This window comes from Erinaceus europaeus, chromosome 12 (genome assembly GCF_950295315.1).
Source record: "Erinaceus europaeus chromosome 12, mEriEur2.1, whole genome shotgun sequence".
Classification (NCBI taxonomy): domain Eukaryota; kingdom Metazoa; phylum Chordata; class Mammalia; order Eulipotyphla; family Erinaceidae; genus Erinaceus; species Erinaceus europaeus.
In genome coordinates this window covers 94214122-94237912 of record NC_080173.1, presented here as the reverse complement: position 1 = coordinate 94237912, position 23791 = coordinate 94214122, and the positions used below count along the sequence as shown (strand labels likewise).

The window sequence follows — 23791 nt, the reverse complement described above, 5'->3', positions numbered from 1 at the left end:
TTGTTGTTGAACAAGACAGACAGAAATTGAAAGAAGGGGAGCTGGGCAGTAGCGCAGCAGGTTAAGTGCACGTGGCACAAAGCGCAAGGACCGGCGTAAGGATCCCGGCTGGAGCCCCCGGCTCCCCACCTGAAGGGGAGTCGCTTCACAGGCAGTGAAGCAGGTCTACAGATGTCTATCTTCCCCATCTCTCTCCATTTCTCTCTGTCCTATCCGACAATGATGACAATAACTACAACAATAAAACAACAAGGGCAACAAAAGGGAATAAATAAATATAAACAAAAAAAATTGAGAGAAGAGGGGAAGACAGAGGAGGAAAGATAGACACCTACAGACCTGTTTTAGCACCTGTTGGATAAGACAGAGAAATGGAGAGAGGAGGGGAAGACAGAGAGGGAGAAAGACACCTGCAGACCTGCTTCGCCTCTTCTGTGAAGAGACTCCCCCTGCAGGTGGGGAGCCGGGGTCTTGAACCAGGATCCTGACCCTGGTACTTGTGCTTGGCGCCGTGTTCAGATCTTTTTTTTTTTTTTTACAAATGACCATCTGTCTTTTTACCTTTCCCAATGGCAGGTATGTTCTGTCTATGTACACTAAGCATGCTTAGTGCAGCCCACAGTTGCTACTTAGTGTAATTTCACTCAGAAGTAAAATCAAAGTGCAAAGAAAAATGATACACCCTAGCAACTAATTTAATGTTAAAAATATTTATTTATTTTTTTTCTAAAAGATCACACAAAATTTAGGAAGTAAAAGAAGGATGTTGACTATCCTACATCAAAATGCAGCTTAAGGAAGGACAGAGCTGCCTTAAAGACAACTGGAATAGAACGAGAGGGCCGCCACCGCCGACCCCAACCACTCCTCCGCTTCCGGGAGGGCAACTTCCGCAGCAGCTCACTCCTTAGACATGTTCTTGATGGTCGTGTGCTCCTTCATGGCCTTCTCCCAGTTGCTACCATTGAACTCCTCGATGATCACGCTCCGCACGGTGCCCTCATCCAGGCAGTGCGGGGCAATTCCTGGAGGGGGAGAGAGACAGAGAGAGACGGGCGTTCCCGTGTCAGCCTTCTAGTGGATTTTCCTCAGCTCTCAAATGGGGATCGGGCTCCTTGAGACAGACGGGGACAAAGCTGGACACTATTCAACACTCAGCCAAGGAGAAGAAAAAAAAAGTAAGAGGATTCAAATGTAGGGATGTTTCTATGAAACTGACAGAGAGGGGGTTGGGCGGTAGCGCAGTGGATTAAGAGCACATGGCGCAAAGAGCAACAGCAGGCGGAAGGATCCCGGTTCGAGCCCCGGCTCCCCACCTGCAGGGGAGTCGCCTCTCAGGCGGTGAAGCAGGTCTGCAGGTGTCTGTCTTTCTCTCCCTGTTTTCCCTTCCTCTCTCCATTTCTCTCTGTCCTGTCCAACAACAGCTATGACACCAATAACAGTAATAACTACAACAAGCACAACAACAAGGGTAACAAAATGGGAAAAATGGCCTCTAGGAGCAGTGAATTCATAGTGCAGGCACGGAGCTCCAGCAATAACCCTGGAGGCAAATGATTAAATAAATAAATAAAAAGATTCTCCCCAGGTGTTAAAAAAACACTTGTAAAGCGCAAGGACTGGCGCTGTGGCAAACACTATCAGGCCAAATAATTCAAATGCAAGAAATAAAATAAATAAATTTGGCTGTTACAAAAATTCACAGGTCACTCCCAAGCTTCGGGTAGAACTTTCTTTTAAAATTTTTTTTTAATTATTAAATTGATAATGATTGACAAGATTGTGGGAGAAGAGGGGTAAAATTCCATACAATCCCCACCACCAGAGTGCCATTATCCCAACCCCTCCACTGGAAGCTTCCTCCTTCTTCTTCTCCTTCTCTCTCTTTTTTTTTTATAAAATGGAAATGTTGACAAGACCACAGATAAGAAGGGCATTACTCTTACTCCATCAGGCAGAACATTCTTTCTTTTCTTTTCTTTTTTTTTGGCTACAGGATTATCACTGGGGCTTGGTGCCTGCACTACGAATCCATTGCTCCTGGAGGCTATTTTTTCCCATTTTGTTGCCCTTGTTGTAGTTACTGTTGTTATAGCTGTTGTTGTTGGATAGGACAGAGAGAAATCAAGAGAGGAAGGGAAAACAGAAAGGGGGGGGAAAGATAGACACCTGCAGACCTGCTCTACCGCCTGTGAAGAGACGCCCCTGCAGGTGGGGAGCCGGGGGCTCAAACCGGGATCCTTGCGCTGGTTCTTGAGCTTTGTGCCATGTGCGCTTAACCTGCTGTGCTACCACCCGACCCCTCAGGAAGAACTTCCTACGAGTTTATACCACTCCATCTAGAGGTATTTATACTTCTTCTTTTTTCAAATTTTATTTATTTATTATTAGGTAGAGACAGAGGGAAATTGAGGGGAGGAGAAGAGAGGGAGAGAGAGAGAGACAGAGAGAGACCTCTGCAGCCGTGCTTCATCACTCATGAAGCTTTCCCCCTGCAGGTAGGGACCAGGGGGAAAAGCTGGTCCAGCTGAACCCAGGTCCTTGTGTGCTGTAGTACCGCCTGGCCCCGAGGTATTTATATTCCTGAAAATCCTTTTCTGTTCCACAAGGAAGACAAGAAAAAAAGTTTCCAATGACATATAAGAAAAACAAAGCCAAGCAAACACTGGGGCTGCTAGAGAGATATGGGGTGGGTGAGGGCGCTGTGGTAACACAGGTGTCTGGAAGCTGCAAAGCACTCTGAGAACCAGCCCTTCAGGAACAGCTGCTTCACTCTATGTTCACTCTGCAAGTGGCATCACCCTGTCTAACTAAGTCCCCACCCCTGTGCCACACTAGACCCGGAGAAGAGTTGGCGGGGGAGGGAGGTTCTGCTGCTTAGCCAACGGAGGACAACCGGAATTTAACAGCGTCAACAATGTTCACGTTTACTTGATTAAAATTCCCTCCCCTACCCCACAAGGCTCAACCCCCCTGCACTCACCACCCGTGTTGCCGTTGCCAGCAACACAGAGCTCTCCAGTCCTTTCACTTACCGAAGCCTCCGGGGTTTGAGCGGGGCGTGTAGAAGCTCTGAACGCCGCATTTCTTGCAGAAGGTGTGCTGCGCTTTGTGTGTGTTGAACGTGTAAGTGGTTAAGCTCTCCGCTCCCTAAATAAGGACAGAAAATGGATGTTCTCTCTTTACACAAATATGTATTTTTTGTCATTAAAAAAAAAAAACAAACGTTCAGCTATTAAAAACGGCGATTTCACTGTTTTCAGCCCATCTTGGATGGACCTTGAAGAAATCATGGTAAGTGAAATAAGTCAGAAACAGAAGGATGAATATGGGATGATCTCACTCTCAGGCAGAAGTTGGAAAACAAGACCAGAAGAGAAAACACAAGTAGAACCTGAACTGGAATTGGCGTATCACACCAAAGTAAAAGACTCTGGGGTGGGTGGGTGGGAGAGTACAGGTCCAAAAAGGATGACAGAGGACCTAGTGGGGGTTGTATTGTTATGTGGAAAACTGAGAAATGTTATGCATACAATTTACTGTTGAATGTAAAACATTAACCGCCCAATAAAGAAATTTTTAAAAAATGGTGAATTCACCTTCTTTACCCCATCTGGGATGGAGCTCAAAGATATGTTAAGTGAGATAAGTCAGAAAGAGAAGGATGAATATGGGATGATCTCACTCACAGACACAAGTTGAAAAACAAGATCAGAAAGGAAAACTTTAAGCAGAATTTGGACTGGAGTTGATGTATTGCACCAAAGTAAAAGACTCTGGGGGTGGGGGGAGGATTCAGGTCCTGGACCATGATGGCAGAGGAGGACCTAGTGGAGGACTGAATTGTTATATGGAAATGTTATGCATGTACAAACTATTGTGTTTTACTGTTGACTATAAACCATTAATCCCCCAATAAAGAAGTTTAAAAAGAAAAAAAAGAGAGAAGGACCAGGTGGTGGCACACCTGGTTAAGCACTCACATTATAGTGCAGAAGGGCCTGGGCTCAAGCCCCTGGTCCCCACCTGCTTCACAAGTGGTGAAGCAGGGCTGCAGGTGTCTCTCTGTCTCTCTCCCTTTCTCTCTCATTTTTAAAATAATTTTTTGAAGAATTTTCTTTATTTATTAATGAGAAACATAGGAGGAAAGAGAAAGAACCAGGCATCACCCTGGTACATGTGCTGCCGGGGACTGAACTCAGGACCTCATGCTTGAGAGTCCGATGCTTTATCCACTGTGTCACCTCCCGGACCTCTCTCTATTTTTTATCTCTATCCAATAAATATTTAAAATATATAGGTATATATGTGTACATATATACACACATACACACATATATTTTTTTAATTTGACACACACACATATATTTATATAAATAACAACACATATTGTTATTTATATATATTATATATAAATAACTATATATAATATATATATAATATATATATATATTTATGGCCCCAGTGAAGGAAAGGTCTTCCAGAGACAAGTAGGTTCCCTAAGATCAGGAACCCACCTAACTGTCCCATAGATTTGTGAGTCTGGAGTGTGACTGCTTGTGACTTCTGTTAGGTCAACTGCACACAGAAACACTTACCCTCGTGGTCCAGGAGGTGGCGCAGTGGCTAAGGCACTAGACTCTCAAGCATGAGGTCTTGAGTTTGATCCCCAGCAGCACATGTACCAGTGATGTCTGGTCCTCTCTCTCTCTCTTTCTCTCTCCTATCTTTCTCTTTAATAAATAAAAAAAAAGAAACACTTAGCCTCCAGATTTTCTTGATGCAAGGCAAGTCGGCATACCCTGTTCTTGCCAGGGAACAAAAATTCCAACAGCTTACCCTAGGAGTAGCTCTTTTGTCCTCAGACAGCATTGCTCAAAGTCTTGGGAAAACTTGCAGTTAGGGAAATAGTTCAACTGGTAGATCACTGGACTTTCATGTCTGAGATAACTGGTTCTGTCCCTAGCAACACATGTACCAGGGTGGTATCTAGCTTCTCACTCCTCCTCCTTCTCTCTCTCATTCTTTTTTTTTTCCTCCTCCAGGGTTACTGCTGGGCTCAGTGCCTGCACTACAAATCCACTGCTCCTAGAGGCCATCTTTTTTCCATTGTTGTTGCTGCTGTTGGATAGGACAGAGAGAAATGGAGGGAGGAGGGAAAGACAGAGGGAGAGAAAGATAGACACCTGCAGACCTGCTTCACCACTTGTGAAGTGATCTCCCTGCAGGTGGGGAGCTGGGGGCTCGAACCAGAATCCTTGAGCTTCACACTGTATGCTTAACCTAGTGCGTCACAACCCAACAATTCCTTCTCTCATTCTATCTCATGTGAAACATTCTCCCTCATATGTAGTAAATACATTTTCTTAAGTTTTTAAAAAATATTTATTTATTCCCTTTTGTTGGCCTTGTTTTATTGTTGTAGTTATTATTGTTATTATTATTGATGTTGTTGGATAGGACAGAGAGAAATGGAGAGAGGAAAGGAAGACAGAGAGGGGGAGAGAAAGACAGACACCTGCAGACCTGCTTCACTGCTTGTGAAGCGACTCTCCTGCAAGTGGGGAGCCGTAAATAAATCTTTGTTTAAAAAAGTTTTTAAAAATCTTTTTATTGTGGTCTGGGGGGGGGGTGGCACAATGGATAAAGCATTGGACTCTCAAGCATGAGGTCTTGAGTTCAATCCCCGGTAGCACATGTACCAGAGTGATGTCTGGCTGCTTCTCTCTCTCTCTCTCCTCCTATCTTTCTCATTAATAAATAAATAAAATAAAAAAATCTTTTTGTTTATTTATTATTGGATAGACAGAAGTTGAGAGGGGAGGGGAAGATAGAGAGGGAGAGACAGAAACACCTGCAGCTCTGCTTCACCACTCATGAAGCTTTCCCTCTGCGGGGGGGGGGGGGGAGGGACCAGGGACTTGAACCTGGGTCCTTGTGCACTGTAATATGTGCACTTAGCCAGGTGTGCCACCATCCGGACCTGTAAATAAATCTTAAAGAAAAAAATGGGGGTGGGGTGCCTAGTGTGCCTACTTTGCTGTGCACTTGACCCTGGTTCAAGTCCAGCCTCAGAACACTGGAGGAAACTTGAGTGTGGTGGTGCCGCTCCTCACTCCCTGCCCCCAAGTCTTTCTATCTGACTTGGCAATAACCCCAGAAACAGAAGGAGGAGAAGAGAAAAGAACAGAAAGCCAGTGATTGCGCTTGATTTCATCTACAAAGGAAACAAGCAGGAAAAGAATACTTTCCACACATCAGAGACAAAGGGAAAATTTCCTTTGTGGGTCATACAAACAGGAAATGAAATAAAGCTCAGAGGAAAGGAAAAACAAACTCAATCTCCAATCTATTACATGACGCCCATGCTCATCAACTACTCAGATGGATGGCCACAACTTTTAAAAGTAGTGTCTGCACTATGAATCCACTGCTCCTTGAGGCCATTTTGTCTGTCTGTTTGTTTGTTTTATTGGCTAGGACAGAGATAAAATGAGAGAGGAAGGGGAGACAGAGAGGTGGGGAGAAAGAGAGATACCTGAAGACTCTACTGCTTGTGAAGCGACCCCCCTGCAGGTGGGGAGGCAGGGGCTTGAACCAGGATCCTTGTGCTTTGCACACTATGTGCACTTAACCTGGTGCAGCACTGCCCAGCCCCCAATGCGTGTATTCTTCAATACAGGAAATTCTACTTCCAGAAAACTGTCATGCAAGTAAAGCTGCATATATACCCAATAATATACGTATATATTTGTATGTGTGTGTGTGTGTGTGTGTGTGTTTATTTCTATTTTTCCAGAGCATTGAAGGTGTGGTGATTGAACCTGGGACTCTGGAACCTCAGGTATGAAAGTCTCTTTGCATAACCATTACCTTACCTACCCCTGACCTCTATATAGATATTCTAGCACTTTCTAAAGGCTTATCTTTAGAAATAATACAAATGCCTATCAACAGAAAACTGGCTAAAGCCTATAGACATTAATAAAATGCAATACTCTGCAAGTTTCCAAAAGAATGAGGCTGTTCTACTTGCTGGTATTAATATGGAATAATCTCCAAGACTACAAAATTAAATTGAAATGCAAGCTATAAAAGAATGTATGCAGGGGCCAGACAGTGGCACACCCAGTTGAGTGCACAATTGTAAGACCCAGGTTCAAGCCCTGTAGGGAAAAAGTTTCATGAGTGGTGAAACAGTGCTATAGGGGTCTCTCTTTCTCTCACTTCCCTCTTAATTTCTGTCTCTAATTAAAAAAATAATAAAGTGAAAAATTATTTAATATACTACCATTTCTTTTAGAAAAAAGAATATACCTTGTGGGTCAGAATACAGCTCATTCAGTATAATTTATTTATTTATTCCCTTTTGTTGCCCTTGTTGTTTTCACTGTTGTAGTTATTATTGTTATTGATGTCGTCATTGTTGGACAAGACAGAGAGAAATGGAGAGAGGAGAAGACGGGGGGAGGGGGCGGAGGGAAAGACAGACACCTGCAGACCTGCTTCACTGCCTGTGAAGCGACTCCCCTGCAGGTGGGGAGATGGGGGCTTGAACTGGGATCCTTACGTCGGTCCTTGCGCTTTGTGCCATGTGCACTTAACTCACTGCACTACCGCTCGACTCCCAACTTTTTTTCTTTTTCTTTCAAGATAAAGACAGAGGATCCTGGAAAAGGATGACAGAGGACCTTCTGGGGGTTGTACTGTTCTGTGGAAAACTGATAAATGTTCTGCATGTACAAACTATTGAATTCACTGTCAAATGTAAAACATTAATCCCCCAATAAAGGGGAAGAAAAGGGGAGAAAAAAGAGAGGGGAGGAGAGAGGGAGACAAGGGGGGGGTAAGAGAGAGAGACACACCACAGCACCAAAGCTTCCTTTAATGGTCTGAGTCTGGGTCATGGACGCGAGGAAGCACCGCACAATCCCAGTCAATTACTCAGCAGCCCTAGCGCTCACAGTTCACCACGCACAAGGACTGAGGTTTGGGGCTTCTCTCCTTCTTTCTTTCCCTTCCTCCCTCTCTAATATTGAGAGAGGAAGAGTCCACTGGGAATGGCAGAATCACACAGGGCAAAAAGTCCTGGAAGCCTCCCCTAAGAAGAAGAAGACATTCTTCTACTGCCTTTGTATGCACACACGTACCTGAAGAACTAGCCACGAAAGACTGGCTGACCTCCCAGGGGGAGAAAGTGGTGGCTGAAGGTGGAGGGGTGTGTGTGTGTATGTGTGTGAGAAAGAGAGAGAAAGTGATCACTGAAGTCCAAGGGGTGTGTGTGTGTGTGTGTGTGTGTGTGTGTGTGTGTGTGAGAGAGAGAGAGAGAGAGAGAGAGAGAGAAAGTGGTCATTGAAGTCCAAGGGGTGTGTGTGTGTGAGAGAGAGAGAGACAGAGAGAGAGAGAGAAAGTGATCACTGAAGTCCAAGGGGTGTGTGTGTGCGTGTGTGAGAGAGAGAGAGAGAGAGAGAGAGAAAGTGGTCATTGAAGTCCAAGGGGTGTGTGTGTGTGTGTGTGTGTGAGAGAGAGAGAGAGAGAGAGAGAGAGAGAAAGAGAGAGAAAGTGGTCATTGAAGTCCAAGGGGTGTGTGTGTGTGTGTGTGTGTGTGAGAGAGAGAGAGAGAGAGAGAGAGAGAGAGAGAGAAAGAGAGAGAAAGTGGTCATTGAAGTCCAAGGGGTGTGTGTGTGTGTGTGTGTGTGTGAGAGAGAGAGAGACAGAGAGAGAGAGAGAGAGAAAGTGATCACTGAAGTCCAAGGGGTGTGTGTGTGTGTGAGAGAGAGAGAGAGAGACAGAGAGAGAGGGAGAGAGGGGGAAAGTGGTGGTTGAAGGCGGAGGGTGTGTGTATGTATGTGTGTGAGAGACAGAGAGAAAATGGTAAATGCGGAGGGGTGTGTGTGTGTGAGATAGAGAGAAAGAGAAAGTGGTGGTGGAAGGCAGAGGGTGTGTGTGTGTAGAACTAGGTGTGCGTGTGTAGGACTAGGATGTGTGTGTGTGTGTGTGTGTAGGACTAGAGTGTGTAGGACTAGGCTGTGTGTATAGGACTAGGGTGTGTGTGTGTGTAGGACTAGGGTGTGTGTGTGTGTGTGTGTGTGTAGGACTAGGCTGTGTGTATAGGACTATGATGTGTGTGTGTGTGTGTGTGTGTAGGACTAGAGTGTGTAGGACTAGGCTGTGTGTATAGGACTAGGATGTGTGTGTGTGTGTGTGTGTAGGACTAGGCTGTGTGTATAGGACTAGGATGTGTGTGTGTGTGTGTGTGTGTGTGTGTGTGTGTGTGTGTGTAGGACTAGGGTGTGTAGGACTAGGCTGTGTGTATAGGACTAGGGTGTGTGTGTGTGTGTGTAGGACTAGGGTGTGTGTGTGTGTGTGTGTGTGTGTGTGTGTGTGTCTTACCACATTTGCCCTGAGAAATAACCAGGAGGACTAGCAGCTGCTTGTCCCTTTACTTCATCACTGAGGTCACTCGGCAGCGCTGAGATCCTACTCTCACATCACTGTGTGCGGCCACCCCCGCAACCTTATTTCCTCTGCTCCCCACTGGACATGAAGTCAGCCTGTCACTGCACTGCTACGCACTCAGCTCTTCTGTCTTCAGGTCTCACGGTGACCAGCACATCAACAAAGCCAACACTCACTTCTCCTGACCACTGACCTGTTAACTTGTTCTTCTTAGCCTGACCTTTCTGTACCACTCCTTCCATTTGTCTCCACACACTCAGCTCTCCCTCTCTCTCTCTCAGTATTTTTATTTATTATGGGACAGAGACAGATAGAAATTGAGAGGGGAGGGGGTGATAGAGAAGGAGAGAGACAGAGAGACACCTGCAGCCCTGCTTCACCACTTGTGAAGCTTTCCCTCTGCAGGTGCGGACCAGGGGCTTGAACCGGGGTCCTCGTGCACTGTTATGTGAGTGCTTAACCCGCTGTGCCACCGCCTGGCCCCTGTAGACCCAATTCTCTTCAGCTTTTTTCCACCTTCCCTACTGGCTCTCCTTTCAGATCTTTCTTTCCTTCCTTCCTCCTTTTTTTTTGCCACCAGGGTTATCACTGGGGCTTGGGGCCTGAACTATAAATCCACAGCTCATGGTAGCCGTTTTCTTTCTTCTTTTGTTTCTTTCTTTTTTATAGGACAAATTAAGAGGGGGGGAGATAGAGGAGAGAGATGGAGAGACATCTGTAGTACTTGGTTCAGCACTCATGAAATTTCCCCCTGCAGGTGGGGCCTGGGTGCTCGAACCAGGGTCCTTACGCATGGTGAACATGTGTGCTTAGCTCGCCCCACACCCCCCTCCCAATTCAATTTTTTCTTTCTTTCTTTCTTTTCCCTTTTATGTTGCCCTTGCTTTTTTTAAAAAAAAATTTAGTTATTCCCTTTGTTGCCCTTGTTGTTTTATTGTTGTAGTTATGATTGATGTCATTGTTGTTGGATAGGACAGAGAGAAATGGAGAGAGGAGGGGAAGACAGAGAGGAGGAGAGAAAGAGAGACACCTGCAGACCTGCTTCACCGCCTGTGAAGTGACTCCCCTGCAGGTGGGGAGCCGGGGGCTCGAACCGGGATCCTTACGCCGGTCCTTGCACTTTTCGCCACCTGTGCTTAACCCGCTGCGCTACCGCCCGACTCCCTTTTTTTTTTTTTTTTTTTGACACCTGGGTTATCACTGGGGCTTGGTGCCTGCAGTGTTTCTGGAGGCTATTTTTTTCCCTTTTGTTGCCCTTGTTATTATTGTTATTGTTGGATAGGACAGAGACAAATCAAGAGAGGAGGGGAAGACGAGGAGAGAAAGACAGACACCCGCAGACCTGCTTCACCGCCTGTGTAGCGACTCCCCCTGCAGGTGGGGAGCCGGGGGCTCCAACTGGGATCCTTCTGCCGGTCCTTGCGTTTTGCGCCACGTGCGTGCGCTTAACCTACTGAGCTACCGCCCAGCTCCTCCTATCTTTATCATAAATAAATAAATAAATAAATAAATAAAATCTTAAAAGAGAGAGAGAGGGAGAAAGAGCCGAGCAGTAGCGCAAACAGAATTGTAACCAGTAGTCCAGAGTCCGATCTCTGGCACCACACATGCCAGAGTGATGCTCTGATTCTCTCTTTCTGGTTCTACTTTTCATAAATAAATATATCTTTGGAAAATGTTAAGTCACATGGCCAGTGAAGTTGACAAAGGATGATGCCTAAAGCTACTGTTCAGTCCTCAGTGTTGTAAACACTAGGGGGGACCTTCTCATATAATAGAAACTCTCCAGCTCCTATAACAACAACGCAAAAAGTGTTTTCATTAAAACCACATCATTTTCTTTTTTTTTGTTTTTAAAATAAATTTAAAAAAAAAATTTTTTTTTTATTTAAGAAAGGATTAATGAACAGAAACATAAGGTAGGAGGGATACAACTCCACACAATTCCCACCACCCAATCTCCATAACCCACCCCCCTCCCATGATAGCTTTCCCACTCTCTAGCCCTCTGGGAGCATGGACCCAAAAATATGGAACGCTTCACGAATTTGTGTGTCATCCTTGCGCAGGGGCCGTGCTAATCTTCTCTGTATCGTTCCAATTTTAGTATATGTGCTGCCGAAGCGAGCACAAACCACATCATTTTCAATGGGAAATTACAAAAGTTATAAAACAGAAAGCTAAAATCCTACTTTGATTAATATATATATATATATATATATATATATACATATACATATATAGCCAGACAATGGAGCACCCAGCTAAGTACACACATTACCATGAGCAAGCAAGGACCTGGGTTCGAGTCCCCACTCCCCACCTGTGGGGGTTATGCTTCACAAGTGGTGAAGCAGGTCTGCAGGTGTCTATTTTTCTCTCTCAGTTTCTTTTTTTTTATATTTATTTTATTTATTTATTCCCTTTTGTTGCCCTTGTTGTTTTACTGTTGTTGTCGTTGTTAGATAGGACAGAGAGAAATGGAGAGAGGAGGGGAAGACAGAGAGGGGGAGAGAAAGACAGACACCTGCAGAACTGCTTCGCCGCCTGTGAAGCGACTCCCCTGCAGGTGGGGAGCCGGGGTTCGAACCGGGATCCTTATGCCGGTCCTTGTGCTTTGCGCCACCTGCGCTTAACCCGCTGCGCTACAGCCCGACTCTCTCTCTCTCAGTTTCTATCTCCCTCTCCCCTTTCAATTTCTCTCTGTCCTATCCAATAAAATAGAAAGAAAAAAGGGAAAAAATGGCCTCCAGGAGCAGTAGATTCACAGTGCAGGTACTGAACCCCATCGATAACAAAAAAAAAAAAAAAAAAAAAAGGAAACAACAACAACAACAAAAACGGAACACAAAGCATACACGATAGACTGGCCTATGGAGAGCCCACAAAGTGGTCCGGGAGGTGGCGCAGTGGAGAAAGCACTGGACCCTCGAGTATGAGGTCCCGAGTTCAATCCCCGGCAGCACATGTGCCAGAGTGCTGTCTGGTTCTTTCTCTCCTCTTATCTTTCTCATTAATACATAAATAACTTTTTTTGAAAAGATGCATTAAAAATAAATTAAATAAACCACAAAGATGAGCTGTGGTCACTACGGGTTAACAGAATATGGGTGATCTTATATTATTTTTATTCTCTGCATTAAAAGAAATAGTTCCTCATGCCTGAGGCTCCAAAGCCCTAGGTTCAATCCCCTGCACTACCATAAGCCAGAGCTGAACAGTGTTCTGGTAAAGCAAAAAAAAAAAAAAAAAAAAAAAATCCCGACAAACTCTTGTGGTCCGGGAGGTGGTGCAGTGATTAAGCTTTGCACTCTGAAGCATGAGGTCCCAAGTTCGATCCCCGGCAGCACATGTGCCAGAGTGATATCTGGTTCTTTCTCTCTCCTCCTATCTTTCTCATAAATAAATAAAATCTTTTAAAAAAAAAAAAAAAAAAAAAAAGAAATAGTTCCAACCCCGGCTCCCCACCTGCAGGGGAGTCGCTTCACAGGCGGTGAAGCAGGTCTGCAGGTGTCTATCTTTCTCTCCTCCTCTCTGTCTTCCCCTCCCTCTCTCCATTTCTCTCTGTCCTATCCAACAACAACAACAACAATAATAACTACAACAATAAAACAACAAGGGCAACAAAAGTGAAAAAATAAATAAAATAAATATATATATAAAAAAGTATTAAAAAAAAAAAGAAAAGAAATAGTTCCACAACATTAAATACGCACCCAAAATGTAAATTGGGAAATAACATAACCTTTTAAAAATGAATCCTTTTAAAACATGAATCCTGGGTGGTAAGGGAAGCGAAAGCCCACCCCACGCCAAAGAGTCTTTCCCATCCTCTCTGTCCCTAAGTTCTGCAGGAGTGCTCCTCTCCGCCAGTGGGCTCTGGATCCCTGCGCCTGCACCTGGACTCATCACTAACCTTCAGGAGCTTGAAGCGAGAAGCCGGAACAATGAAGTGTCTATTCTGCTTCTTCTTGCAAATGCTGCAGCTACAACAATAAATAAATTAAAAATAAGTAAGAACATGTCCCAGATTGTGAACAACTATCTGTAACCAACGAGCGCCACCAAGGGGCCTAAGCAGACTTGTTCCAAGAACCAGGTCATCCCAGAGGTGATGAGAGACTCCTTCCTGCATCCTCCAGGGGTGGAGGACTCGGGAAGACGGACAGGCCAGCTGAGGCCTCTGGTCTCAGTGGTGTACGGAAGGGCTGCAGGTCCCACAGCCAGCTCTCTGTGCCCGGATGTATTAGAGTGAAGAAAACTGTTGGAGTCCAGTGACACTTAGAAAGTAGCTTTTAGGCATTCCTACAACCTCATGCCTTTGAATATCCACACCAGAAACAGATAAAAAAAACTTGGGGTCGGGTGGTGGCGCACCTGCTTGAGCGCAAATGTTACGATGCTCCAGGAACCAGGTTCAAGCCCCCAGTCCCCAACTGCAGGGGATAGCGCTGCAAGTGGTGAAGCAGTGCTGCAGGTGTCTCTCTGTCTGTCTGTCTCTGATCCTCTTCTCTCTTGATTTCTGGCTGTCTCTATCCAATAAATAAGTAAAGATAATAATAATAATAAAAAAATTAAGTGTTCTAACATGTTCTCAAGCAAATTACTCCATGCTGCTTTTTCTCCAGCCTGGACTCCCCTGTAAGTAACCTAGAGTGGTCAGTTCCCCCATGTGAATAATCCCAGTGTGTTGATATAGTATTCTTTTTTTTTTTTTTTGATATATTATGCTTAAAAATTTTTTATTATCTTTATTTGTTTATTGGATAGAGACAGCTAGAAATTGAGAGGGAAGAGGGAGATAGAGAGGGAGAGAGACAGAGGGACACTTGCAGCCCTGCTTCACTGCTTGTGAAGCCTTCCCCCTGCAGGAGGGGACTGGGGGCTCAAACCTGGGTTCTTGCGCATGATAGATAACATGTGCGCTCAACCAGTTGGGCCACCACCTGGCCCCTGGATACATTATTCTTATATAACCCAGGTATTCTAGCTAGGGGCAATAAGAGCTGGATACTGTTAAATCAGTGCAGAAGTCAGGGCCTGTCGTCCCTGTTCTATCACATTGCCTGGGAAGGTGCTAGAAAGTAGTCCCAGGGAGTCGGGCTGTAGCGCAGCGGGTTAAGCGCAGGTGGCACAAAGCACAAGGACCGGCGTAAAGATCCCAGTTCGAGCCCCCAGCTCCCCACCTGCAGGGAAGTCGCTTCACAAGCAGTGAAGCAAGTCTGCAGGTATCTGTCTTTCTCTCCCCCTCTCTGTCTTCCCCTCCTCTCTCCATTTCTCTCTGTCCTATCCAACAACGAACAGCATCAACAATGGCAATGATAATAACCACAACGAGGCTACAACAACAAGGGCAACAAAAGGGGGGAAAAACGGCCTCCAGGAGCAGTGGATCCATGGTGCAGGCACCAAGCCCAGCAATAACCCTGGAGGGAAAAAAAAATTCAAAAAAGAAAAGAAAGCAGTCCCTCCACAGGTCCTGGCTCTTGGCACTACTATGTGCCTTGTCTCGAAGAACAGATGGGAATGTCAGGAACACAGTGAGCTGCAATGTGTACAAACCCTCCATCTTCCCCCAAGTGTAAGCATTGCCCGAAGCTCTCCTTCAGTGCCCCGCCTCTCCCCAGGCCCACCAGCAGCATTAGTCTGAGGGGTTACTCTGCCAGATCCAGATCCAGATCCAGGTTGGAGGACTTTGTTCTATGTCACCGGGGTGGGGGGGGGAGAGGGGGGTTCTGCTATAGAAGAAAAAAAAAGTCACACAAAGAGAGACAGCCGACTTAGTCATTTTAGACGCCCTCGTGATTGTAAAACTTTTTTGTTACGGGCAGGAAAAACAGCAGAGAGATGCTCAGCCTGAGCGCTAAGTTCTGTCCTGCCACCCCAGCACTACGTGAGCCATAGTTGAGCAGTGCTGGGGGGGGGGGGGTAAAAAAAAAAAAGAGAGAGAGAGAGAGAAAAAAAAACTTTTTTGTTGTTGTTGTTAAAAATTTCAAGTGCAGGGGCTGAATGGTGGCACACCTGGTTGGGTGAACATGATATAGTACGCAAGGACCTGGGTTCAAGCCCCTGGTCCCCACCTGTAGGGGGAAAGCTTTGCAAGTGGTGAAGCAGTGCTGCAGGTGTCTCTCTTTTTCTCTCCCTATCTTCCCATTCCCTCTCGATTTCTGGCTGTCTCTATAGAATAAATAAATTTAAAAAAAAATTTCAAGTACATGGACAAGGGGAAAGAATAGGATAACTAACTTATAAGCACCCATCACCTGACTATTATCAACTCAGGACCAATGTTGTGCCACTTCCTCCCCCCACACCTCTTCCCCACCTCACCAGATGATTCTCAAGTGCTGTATTTAAACTCTCTCTCTCTCTCTCTCTCTCACTCTCTCTCTTTTTAAAGATTTTATTTATTTATTAATGAGAAAGATGGGAGAAGACAGTGAGAGAATCAGCTGTCTCTCTGGTACATGTGCTGCTTAGGATTGAACTGAGGACCTCACATTTGAGAGTCTAATGGTTTATCCACTGTGCCACCTCCTGGACCATGCATTTAAACTCTGAAGTCCCCGTTAAGTCCTTTTGGAAAGAGAAAACACTCACTTGCAGTCAAAGATGTGCAAGTCAGCTGACGCCCAAACTTCAAAGCGAACTGCTCCACAGTGACAACCTCCTGTGTGTTTCACTAAGCCCTGGTATTCACTGAATGAAACAAAAAAGAGCAGAAAGATAAGGATGACTGAATTGGCAGAATTTCACTTTTTTAAAGATTTTATTTATTTATTTATTTATGGAGAAGACAGAGAAAGAACCAGACATCACTCCAGTACATTTTAGAAATTTGAATAGTAAGGGCTATATGGATGAATTTATTTACGTATGTTTTAAAATTGAGACAGGTGGTCCGGGTGGTAGTGCAGCGGGCTAAGTGCATGTGGCACAAAGCACAAGGACCGGCGTAAGGATCCCAGTTGGAGCCCCCGGCTCCCCACCTGCAGGAAGTCGCTTCACAGGCAGTGAAGCAGGTCTGCAGGTGTCTGTCTTTCTCTCCTCCTCTCTGTCTTCCCCTTCTCTCTCCATTTCTCTCTGTCCTATCCAACAACAATGACATCAATAATAACTACAACAATAAAACAACAAGGGCAACAAAAGGAATAAATAAATAAACAAATAAAATTTTTTAAAAAAGGAAATAAATATATTTTTTTTAAAAAGTCTTAAAAAATAGACCACAACACTGAAGGGAGTTCCCTTCAATGTGGAGAAGGCCAGGCTTGAACATGGGCTAAGCACAAGGCAAAGGAGTATACTTTTCAGGTTTTCAGCCCAGTTGGAGGGCTGTAGTCCCATCCATTTAAACACTTTTATTTACATGTTAAATATCTACTAGAAAAACAAATATTTTAAACTGTCGCTGAGGTTTTGCTGCTCTGAACTATTTTAGGTGGAAAGTGATGGACAGACAGTGGCCTGGGAGGTGGTACAGTGACTTAAAGTAAAGCTCGGATCTCTCTTCCTCTCATTCTCATTAGTAATTTTTTTTTTTTGGGGGGCCCTCCAGGGTTATCGCTGGGGCTCGGCACTGGCACTTCGAATCCACTGCTCCTGGTGGCCATTTTTTCCATTTTTTTAGACAGGACGGAGAGAAACTGAGAGAGGAAGGGAGACAAAGAGGCAGAGAGAAAGAAAGACACCTGCAGCCCTGCTTCACCTCTTGTGAAGTGTTTTTCCTGCAGGTGAGGAGCTGGGGGCTTGAACCTGGATCCTTGCGCAGGTCCTTGCACTTTGTACTATGTGTGTTTAATGGGATACACCACCACGCCTCCCCTCACCTTTTTTTAAGAAAGAGAGACAGTAGGGGCTGGGTGGGGCGCACCTGGTTGAGTGCACATATTACAATGCGCAAGGACCTGGGTTCGAGCCCCCAGTCCCCACCTGCAGGGGGGAAGCTTTGCGAGTGGTGAAGCAGTGCTGCAGGTATCTCTCTGTCTCTCTCTCTCTCTCTCTCTCTCTATCACCCCCTTCCCGCTTGATTTCTGTCTCTATCCAATAAATAAAGATTAAAGAAGAGAAAGACAATGGAAAAGACACCACAGCACCCCAGGCTGGGGGCCTGGCTCCAACCCAAGTCATGTGTTAGGCAAAGCGGGCACTCTCCCAGGGGAGGTCTGTAACCAGTTTCCCAACTAGAAAATTTTATACAAGTTAGGCACTGGGCAGAGAGCAGTGAACAAGATATAGCAAACACGGTTCCTGGTCTTACTGACCTCAGGCAGGCATCAAATAAATTACCCAAAGAATATTTAAATGACTGCAACAAAGGTTATGCAGGCAACTAGGAAGAGATAAGGGGATCTAACTGAACATTCTGGTTTAGAAAAGCCTTCAGAGGGGCCGGGTGGTGGTGCACTTGGTTGAGCGCACATGTTACAGTGCCCAAGGACCCTGGTTCGAGCCCCGGTCCCCACCTGCAGGGGGAAATCTTCACGAGTGGTGAAGCAGGACTGCAGGTGTCTATCTCTCTCTCCCCTCTCCATTTCTGACTATCTCTATCCAATAAATAAATAAAGATAGTAAAAAATTAAAAAAAGAAAAGCCTTCAGAAAAGGAACAAAGCGGGGGTCGGGCGGTGGCGCAGCGGGTTAAGCGCAGGTGGCACAAAGCGCAAGGACCGGTAAGGATCCCGGTTCGAGCCCCCGGCTCCCCACCTGCAGGGGAGTCACTTCACAGGCGGTGAAGCAGGTCTGCAGGTGTCTGTCTTTCTCTCCCCCTCTCTGTCTTCCCCTCCTCTCTCCATTTCTCTCTGTCCTATCCAACAACGAACAACATCAACAATGGCAATAATAATAATAACCACAATGAGGCTACAACAACAAGGGCAACAAAAGGGGGAAAAAATGGCCTCCAGCACCGGTGGATTCATGGTGCAGGCACCGAGCCCAGCAATAACCCTGGAGGAAAAAAAAAAAAAAAAAAGGAACAAAGCCCCATAACTTTTCTATATTATATTCAGAAGTTTTCATGTACATGACTTTTCATATTTTCAATTATTTTTTTAACTATTTATTCCCTTTTGTTGCCCTTGTTTTATTGTAGTTATTCTCCTTGTCGTTGTTGTTGGATAGGACAGAGAGAAATGGAGAGGAGGGGAAGGCAAAGAGGGGGAAAGACAGACACCTGCAGACCTGCTTCACCGCTTGTGAAGTGACTCCCCTGCAGGTGGGGAGCCGGGGGCTCGAACCAGGATCCTTATGCTGGTCCTTGCGCTTTGCGCTACCTGTGCTTAACCTGCTGCACTACCGTCCGACTCCCATTTTCAATTATTATATACATATACCACATATAGTTTTAATCACTTAAAAACACTATATATGTGTATATACACGTGTATGTGTGTATATACACATATATAGTGTTTTTAAGTGATTATATGTCTGTGTATATACATGCCCTTAACTAAGCTTTAAGATTTGATAAATACCAGCAAATTATTTCTGAAAGGGTTAAACATACTCATCAGAAATGAATATGAAAATATTTCACTGTATCTTCTCAAGTAATAATTACAGGGGAAAAAGTTTTAATATGCCTTTGGTTATCAAGATTGCTTTTTCCATGTTTTCAAAGTTGAATCATCCAGAATGATATATATATGTATATGTTTTTAAACATTTTAATGAAATGCATATACTCATGCCAACCTGCTAGGCTTGAAACACTTGTGAACATTTCAAAAAAATTCTTGACCATTAAAGTTTGCTTTCTTTATTATTATTTTTTCTAAGTGTTTGTTTTAAAGGATACTTTTATTTTGAATTTCCTGAGCATCTTTATGGTTCTTATATCTACCATACCACACACACCAGAGATACTAAAATGTTTAATGAAAGATTTTTTTTTTTTAAGTTCAGTCTATGATGAACTTAAGATGACAAAGCAAAAACAGTTCAGGAAGCATACTGAAAATCACTTCGTATAAACTAAGAAGAATTTCTCCTGGAACAAAGACCCAGGAACATTTTCATCCAAGAAAAAGCACAATCTTCAGGTTGTAAGGTGACTATTAAGATGGTCTTTTTTTTTTTTTTTAATCCCTTGGGATCCTGACCTTTTTAATTCACAATATAATCTACGTGGGTATCGTACTAGGGTGCTAACTTACTTGTTTCTCTGAGGCACAACTGGTCTATAGGGCAGAGATCTAAAAACGCTGTGGCGGATGGACAAAACAAGGCAGCGTTTGCCATAGAAAAAAGAACAATCGCTCATTTTAAAGACCAAGAAAACTCTGAAATCTTGCTCTGGCCATGCAAAGAGTTAGCTGGGGGTTCTTTTCCTGCAGTAGCGAGGCTGGGGGACAGGCTGGGGGTGGGGGCCGCCGCCAGGAACAGGAGTCGCAGGAGAACACAAGGTCTCCCTCTCCCTCCCCCTCCCCCTCCCCCTGCGCGGTCCGCGCCCCCCGGGTCTCCGCGCGCTGCTCCCCGCGACCAACGAGCCCCCGGCACAACCATGGGATTTCTTCTCCAAGTTGCCTCAAAACTATAAAAGCCTCTTCTCACACACCCCTGGTCTTTTATTTTATTTTATTTTATTTTATTTTTCCCTCCCTTCCCACCAACTCTCCCCAAAGAGGGGCTGCCCAGATCCAAAGCGACTCGGCCAGGAACAAAGTCCCGGGCTCCATCCATGTCCCCTTTCACCCGCGAGGGCCGCCCGCACTCCGCGCGCCAAGACGCGAGGCCGCAGCCCGGGAGCGCGGCGGAGCCGGTGGCCCGGACGGCCCGGGGCGGGGTGGGGGTGGGGGGTGTCCCCGGGGCGCAGCCGCCTCCCTCCCCCCGCCCGGGGCCCGGGCCAGGCCGCGCAGCCCCGGGGAAACCAGGCCCCGCAGCCGGCGAAGCGCGAGGCCCGGGGCCGCGGCACAAGAGCGTCCCCGGGGAAGGCGCGCAGCCCCCGGGCCGCCGCAGCCGCCCGCACCCGGGGCCCCGGGCCGCACTCACAAGGTGTCCAGCAGGAGCTTGGCGGCGCCCTCGAAGCTGAGCCTCTGCCGCTTCTGAAACGTCTCCCAGCGCTCCCGCTGCTCGCCCAGGTCCACCGTGGACACCGAGGACGTCGGGGTCGCGGGCGGCGGCGGCGGCTCTTCGGGACCCGCCTCCCGGGCCGGTGGCGGCGACTGTCCCGGCCGCCGCCTCGCCGACGGGGATCTGGGCTCCGCCCGGCTCCCGCCCCCGGCCTGGTCGGCTGAGCGCCGTGCGCGGCCGCTGCCGGAGGCCGCAGCGGTGGGCGCGGGAGTCCCCGAGGCCCCAGGCCGCTTCTGCCCGCGTGGCTGCGTGGCCGCGCCGCTCCTCGTCCGCCGCATGGCTCCCGCAGCCTGGAGCGCAGGCCCCGCCGCCCGCGCGTCCCCGCCGGCCTCCCGCCTCTCCGTGCGCGCTCCCGCCCGCCTGCCAACTTGCGCGCCCGCAGCACCTGCCGCGCACCCGCTGGGGACCGCACTGGCCCGCAGCCTCAGGCCTGCACCTGCTCGCCCATCCTGCCCGCATAACGGGACCTCGTCTCGGCAACCGGCTCCCAGCACCTACAGGTCATCTGCAACCGCCCAGGTGCCTCCTTTGCCCCTGAATACAGAATTTTTTTCTTTTCCTTTCTTTCTTCCTTCCTTCCTCCCTTCCTTCCTTTCTTTCTTTCTCCCTCTCTCTCTTTCTCTGTTTCTCTCTTTATCTCTTTCTTTCTTTCTCCCTCTCTTTCTCTATTTCTCTCTCTCTCTTTCTTTCTCCCTCTCTTTATTTCTCTCTTTCTCTTTCTTTCTCCCTCTCTTTCTCTTTCTTTCTCCCTCCCTCTCTTTCTCTCTTTATTTCTCTCTTTCTCTCTCTCTTTCTTTTTCTCCCTCTCTCTTTTTCTTTTTTTTTTTTCTTTTTTTTTCTCCCCCCATTTTTGGATGGGGTTATTTGTTGTCTTGTTGTTGAGTTTGGCAAGCTCTTTATATATGTTGGTTATTAAACTCTTGTTTGATGTAAAGATCTTCTCATGTAAAGATCTTCTCCCATCCTGTGAGGGGGTCTCTTGGTTTGGGTAATGGTTTCTTTTGCTGTGAAGAAGCTTTTTATTTTTTTTATTATTTTTTTTTATAATTTATTTCTTTATTGGGGAATTAATGTTTTACATTCAACAGTATCTCTTTCTCTTTCTTTCTTTCTTTCTTTCCTAGGGTCAGCTTGAATCCACAGCCCCGTATAAGTCGGCTGCTTGGGATGATTTCATTTCTAAGAAGGAGACAGTAACTTCCCAGGGAGGAGCCATTGTCCACCTGGAGTGAGCTCAGGTGTGTGAAGATGCCTGCCACCTGCTACCTGCTGGACAAATCAGGGGAATCAGTCTTTGACTTGGTCTTTCCGAGTGCAGAAGGAAAATGTACATAGATTCATATACACGGCCTGCGAAACAGGTCATGTGGACCGTGCACTGCTTTGCTATGTGTGCGGCCCAAGTTGGAGCTCAGTGCCCACTGCACTGAAGGAGGAGGCTTCTGTGTTCTGGTCTCTTTCATTTTCTCCTCTCCACGGTAGCGCTAGTGGGCCAGACTTGTATGCCTGAGACTCCAGCGGTCGCAAGTTCAATGCTATGTGTCAGAGTTCTCTCACTCGCTCTCTCTCAAAACTGAATAATCCTTTTAAAAATATAAAAGCTGTAGATTTCACTTTATTTATTTTCACGTATTTTTATGTTTTATTTTAATGAGAGAGAGAAAACACTAAAGCACTACTCAGCTCTGGTATATGATGAACATAGGACATGGGAGCCTCAGGCATGAAAGACTTTTGCATAACCGTATCTCCTGGTACCAAAATAAATACATCTTAAAAAAGAAAATACAGGGTGGGGGGAGAGGAGATACCATACTGGTCTGCAGGTGCAAGGATCCTGGTTCAAGCCTCCGGCTCCCCACCTGCAGGGGAGTCGATCCACAAACAGTGAAGCAGGTCTGCTTTCTCTCTCCCTATCTTCCCCTCCTCTCTCAATCTCTCTCTCTTTTTTTATGAATATTTAAAAAAAGTATATTTATTTCCCCTTTTTTTGCCCTTGTTTTTCATTGTTGTTGTGGTTATTGTTGTTATTATTGATGTCGTCGTTGTTGGATAGGACAGAGAGAAATGGAGAGAGGAGGGGAAGACAGAGAGGGGGAGAGAAAGTTGCCTGTGAAGCGACTCCTCTGCAGGTGGGGAGCCGGGGTTAGAACCGGGATCCTCATGCCGGTCATTGCGCTTGGCGCCATGTGCGCTTAACCCGTGCTACCGCCAGACTTCCAATTTCTGTCTTATCAAAAAAAACGGGAAAAATGGCTACAGGAACAGTGGATTTGTAGTGCAGGCACTGAGCCCCAGCAGTAACCCTGGAGGCAGAATAACAATAATAAATTAATAATAATAATAGTGCATAAGTAAGATCAAGATCTAGATTGAGAAGAAGTGAGTGTGTCCTAAATCTTCCTTTCTAGCTGAACTTGTGGTTTAGGGTGACGGGGGAAAAATCTGAAAAAGAAACTGAAAAAGAAAAATATCAATTGAGATTCTGGATATCGAATATGAGAAAATTTTTTTTTTTTTTTTGCCTCCAGGGTTATTGCTGGGGCTCAGTGCCTGCACCATAAATCCACTGCTCCTGGATGCCATTTTTTTCCCTTTGTTGCCCTTGTTGTGGTTATTATTGTTGTTGTTGATGTCGTTCGTTGCTGGATAGGACAGAGAGAAATGGAGAGAGGAGGGGAAGACAGAGAGGGGGAGAGAAAGACAGACACCTGCAGACCTGCTTCTACAGGCACCTGCAGACACCGCCTATGAAGCAACTCCCCTGCAAGTGGGGAGCTGGGGGTTTGAACCAGGGATCCTTGAGCCGGTCCTTGCGCTTTGTGCCACGTGCGCTTAGCCTGCTGCGCTACCCACCACCCTGTTTGTTTGTTTTTACCAAAGCACTGCTCAGCTCTAGCTTATGGTGGTACTGGGGATTGAATCTGGGACCTCGCAGCCTCAAGCATGAGAGTCTGTTTGCTCCATTATGCTGTCTCCCCCGCCTTCTGGACATTGAGTATGACAAGGAGAGTGAAGGAAAGGGTACATTTGGGGGTCAAGAACCTGAACTGGAGCAGGGAGCAGGCGGTGTTCACCCTGTAGAGTGCATGTCAGTATGAGCAAGAACTAAAAAAAAAAAAAAAAAAAAAAATCCAGAAGCAAGTGATGGAAAGTAATACGAAAGATGACTGGCCGAAGCGTGATGGGTGCTGTTGACATTTTTGATAAGTTGACATTTAAAATTCTCTAATAAAGGTCTGCAATTTAAAAAGAAA

At 46.1% G+C, this 23791-nt stretch overlaps 1 protein-coding gene and 1 non-coding gene across 2 annotated transcripts; both read right to left on the bottom strand.

Annotated features, from left to right (window-relative positions):
* Positions 1-705: 705 nt before the first annotated feature.
* CENPV (centromere protein V) lies at positions 706-20878 on the bottom strand. The gene is made up of 5 exons (XM_060204479.1): positions 20454-20878; positions 16060-16158; positions 13376-13445; positions 3036-3150; positions 706-1025 (listed from the first exon to the last, which is right to left on the bottom strand). Exons 1-5 carry the CDS (start codon positions 20810-20812, stop codon positions 901-903), a joined length of 768 nt encoding a protein of 255 aa, XP_060060462.1. The 5' UTR covers positions 20813-20878; the 3' UTR covers positions 706-900.
* Positions 11484-11590, bottom strand: LOC132542203 (U6 spliceosomal RNA). Its single transcript, XR_009553310.1, has one exon. It is a non-coding gene; the product is annotated as a U6 spliceosomal RNA (small nuclear RNA).
* Positions 20879-23791: the final 2913 nt, after the last annotated feature.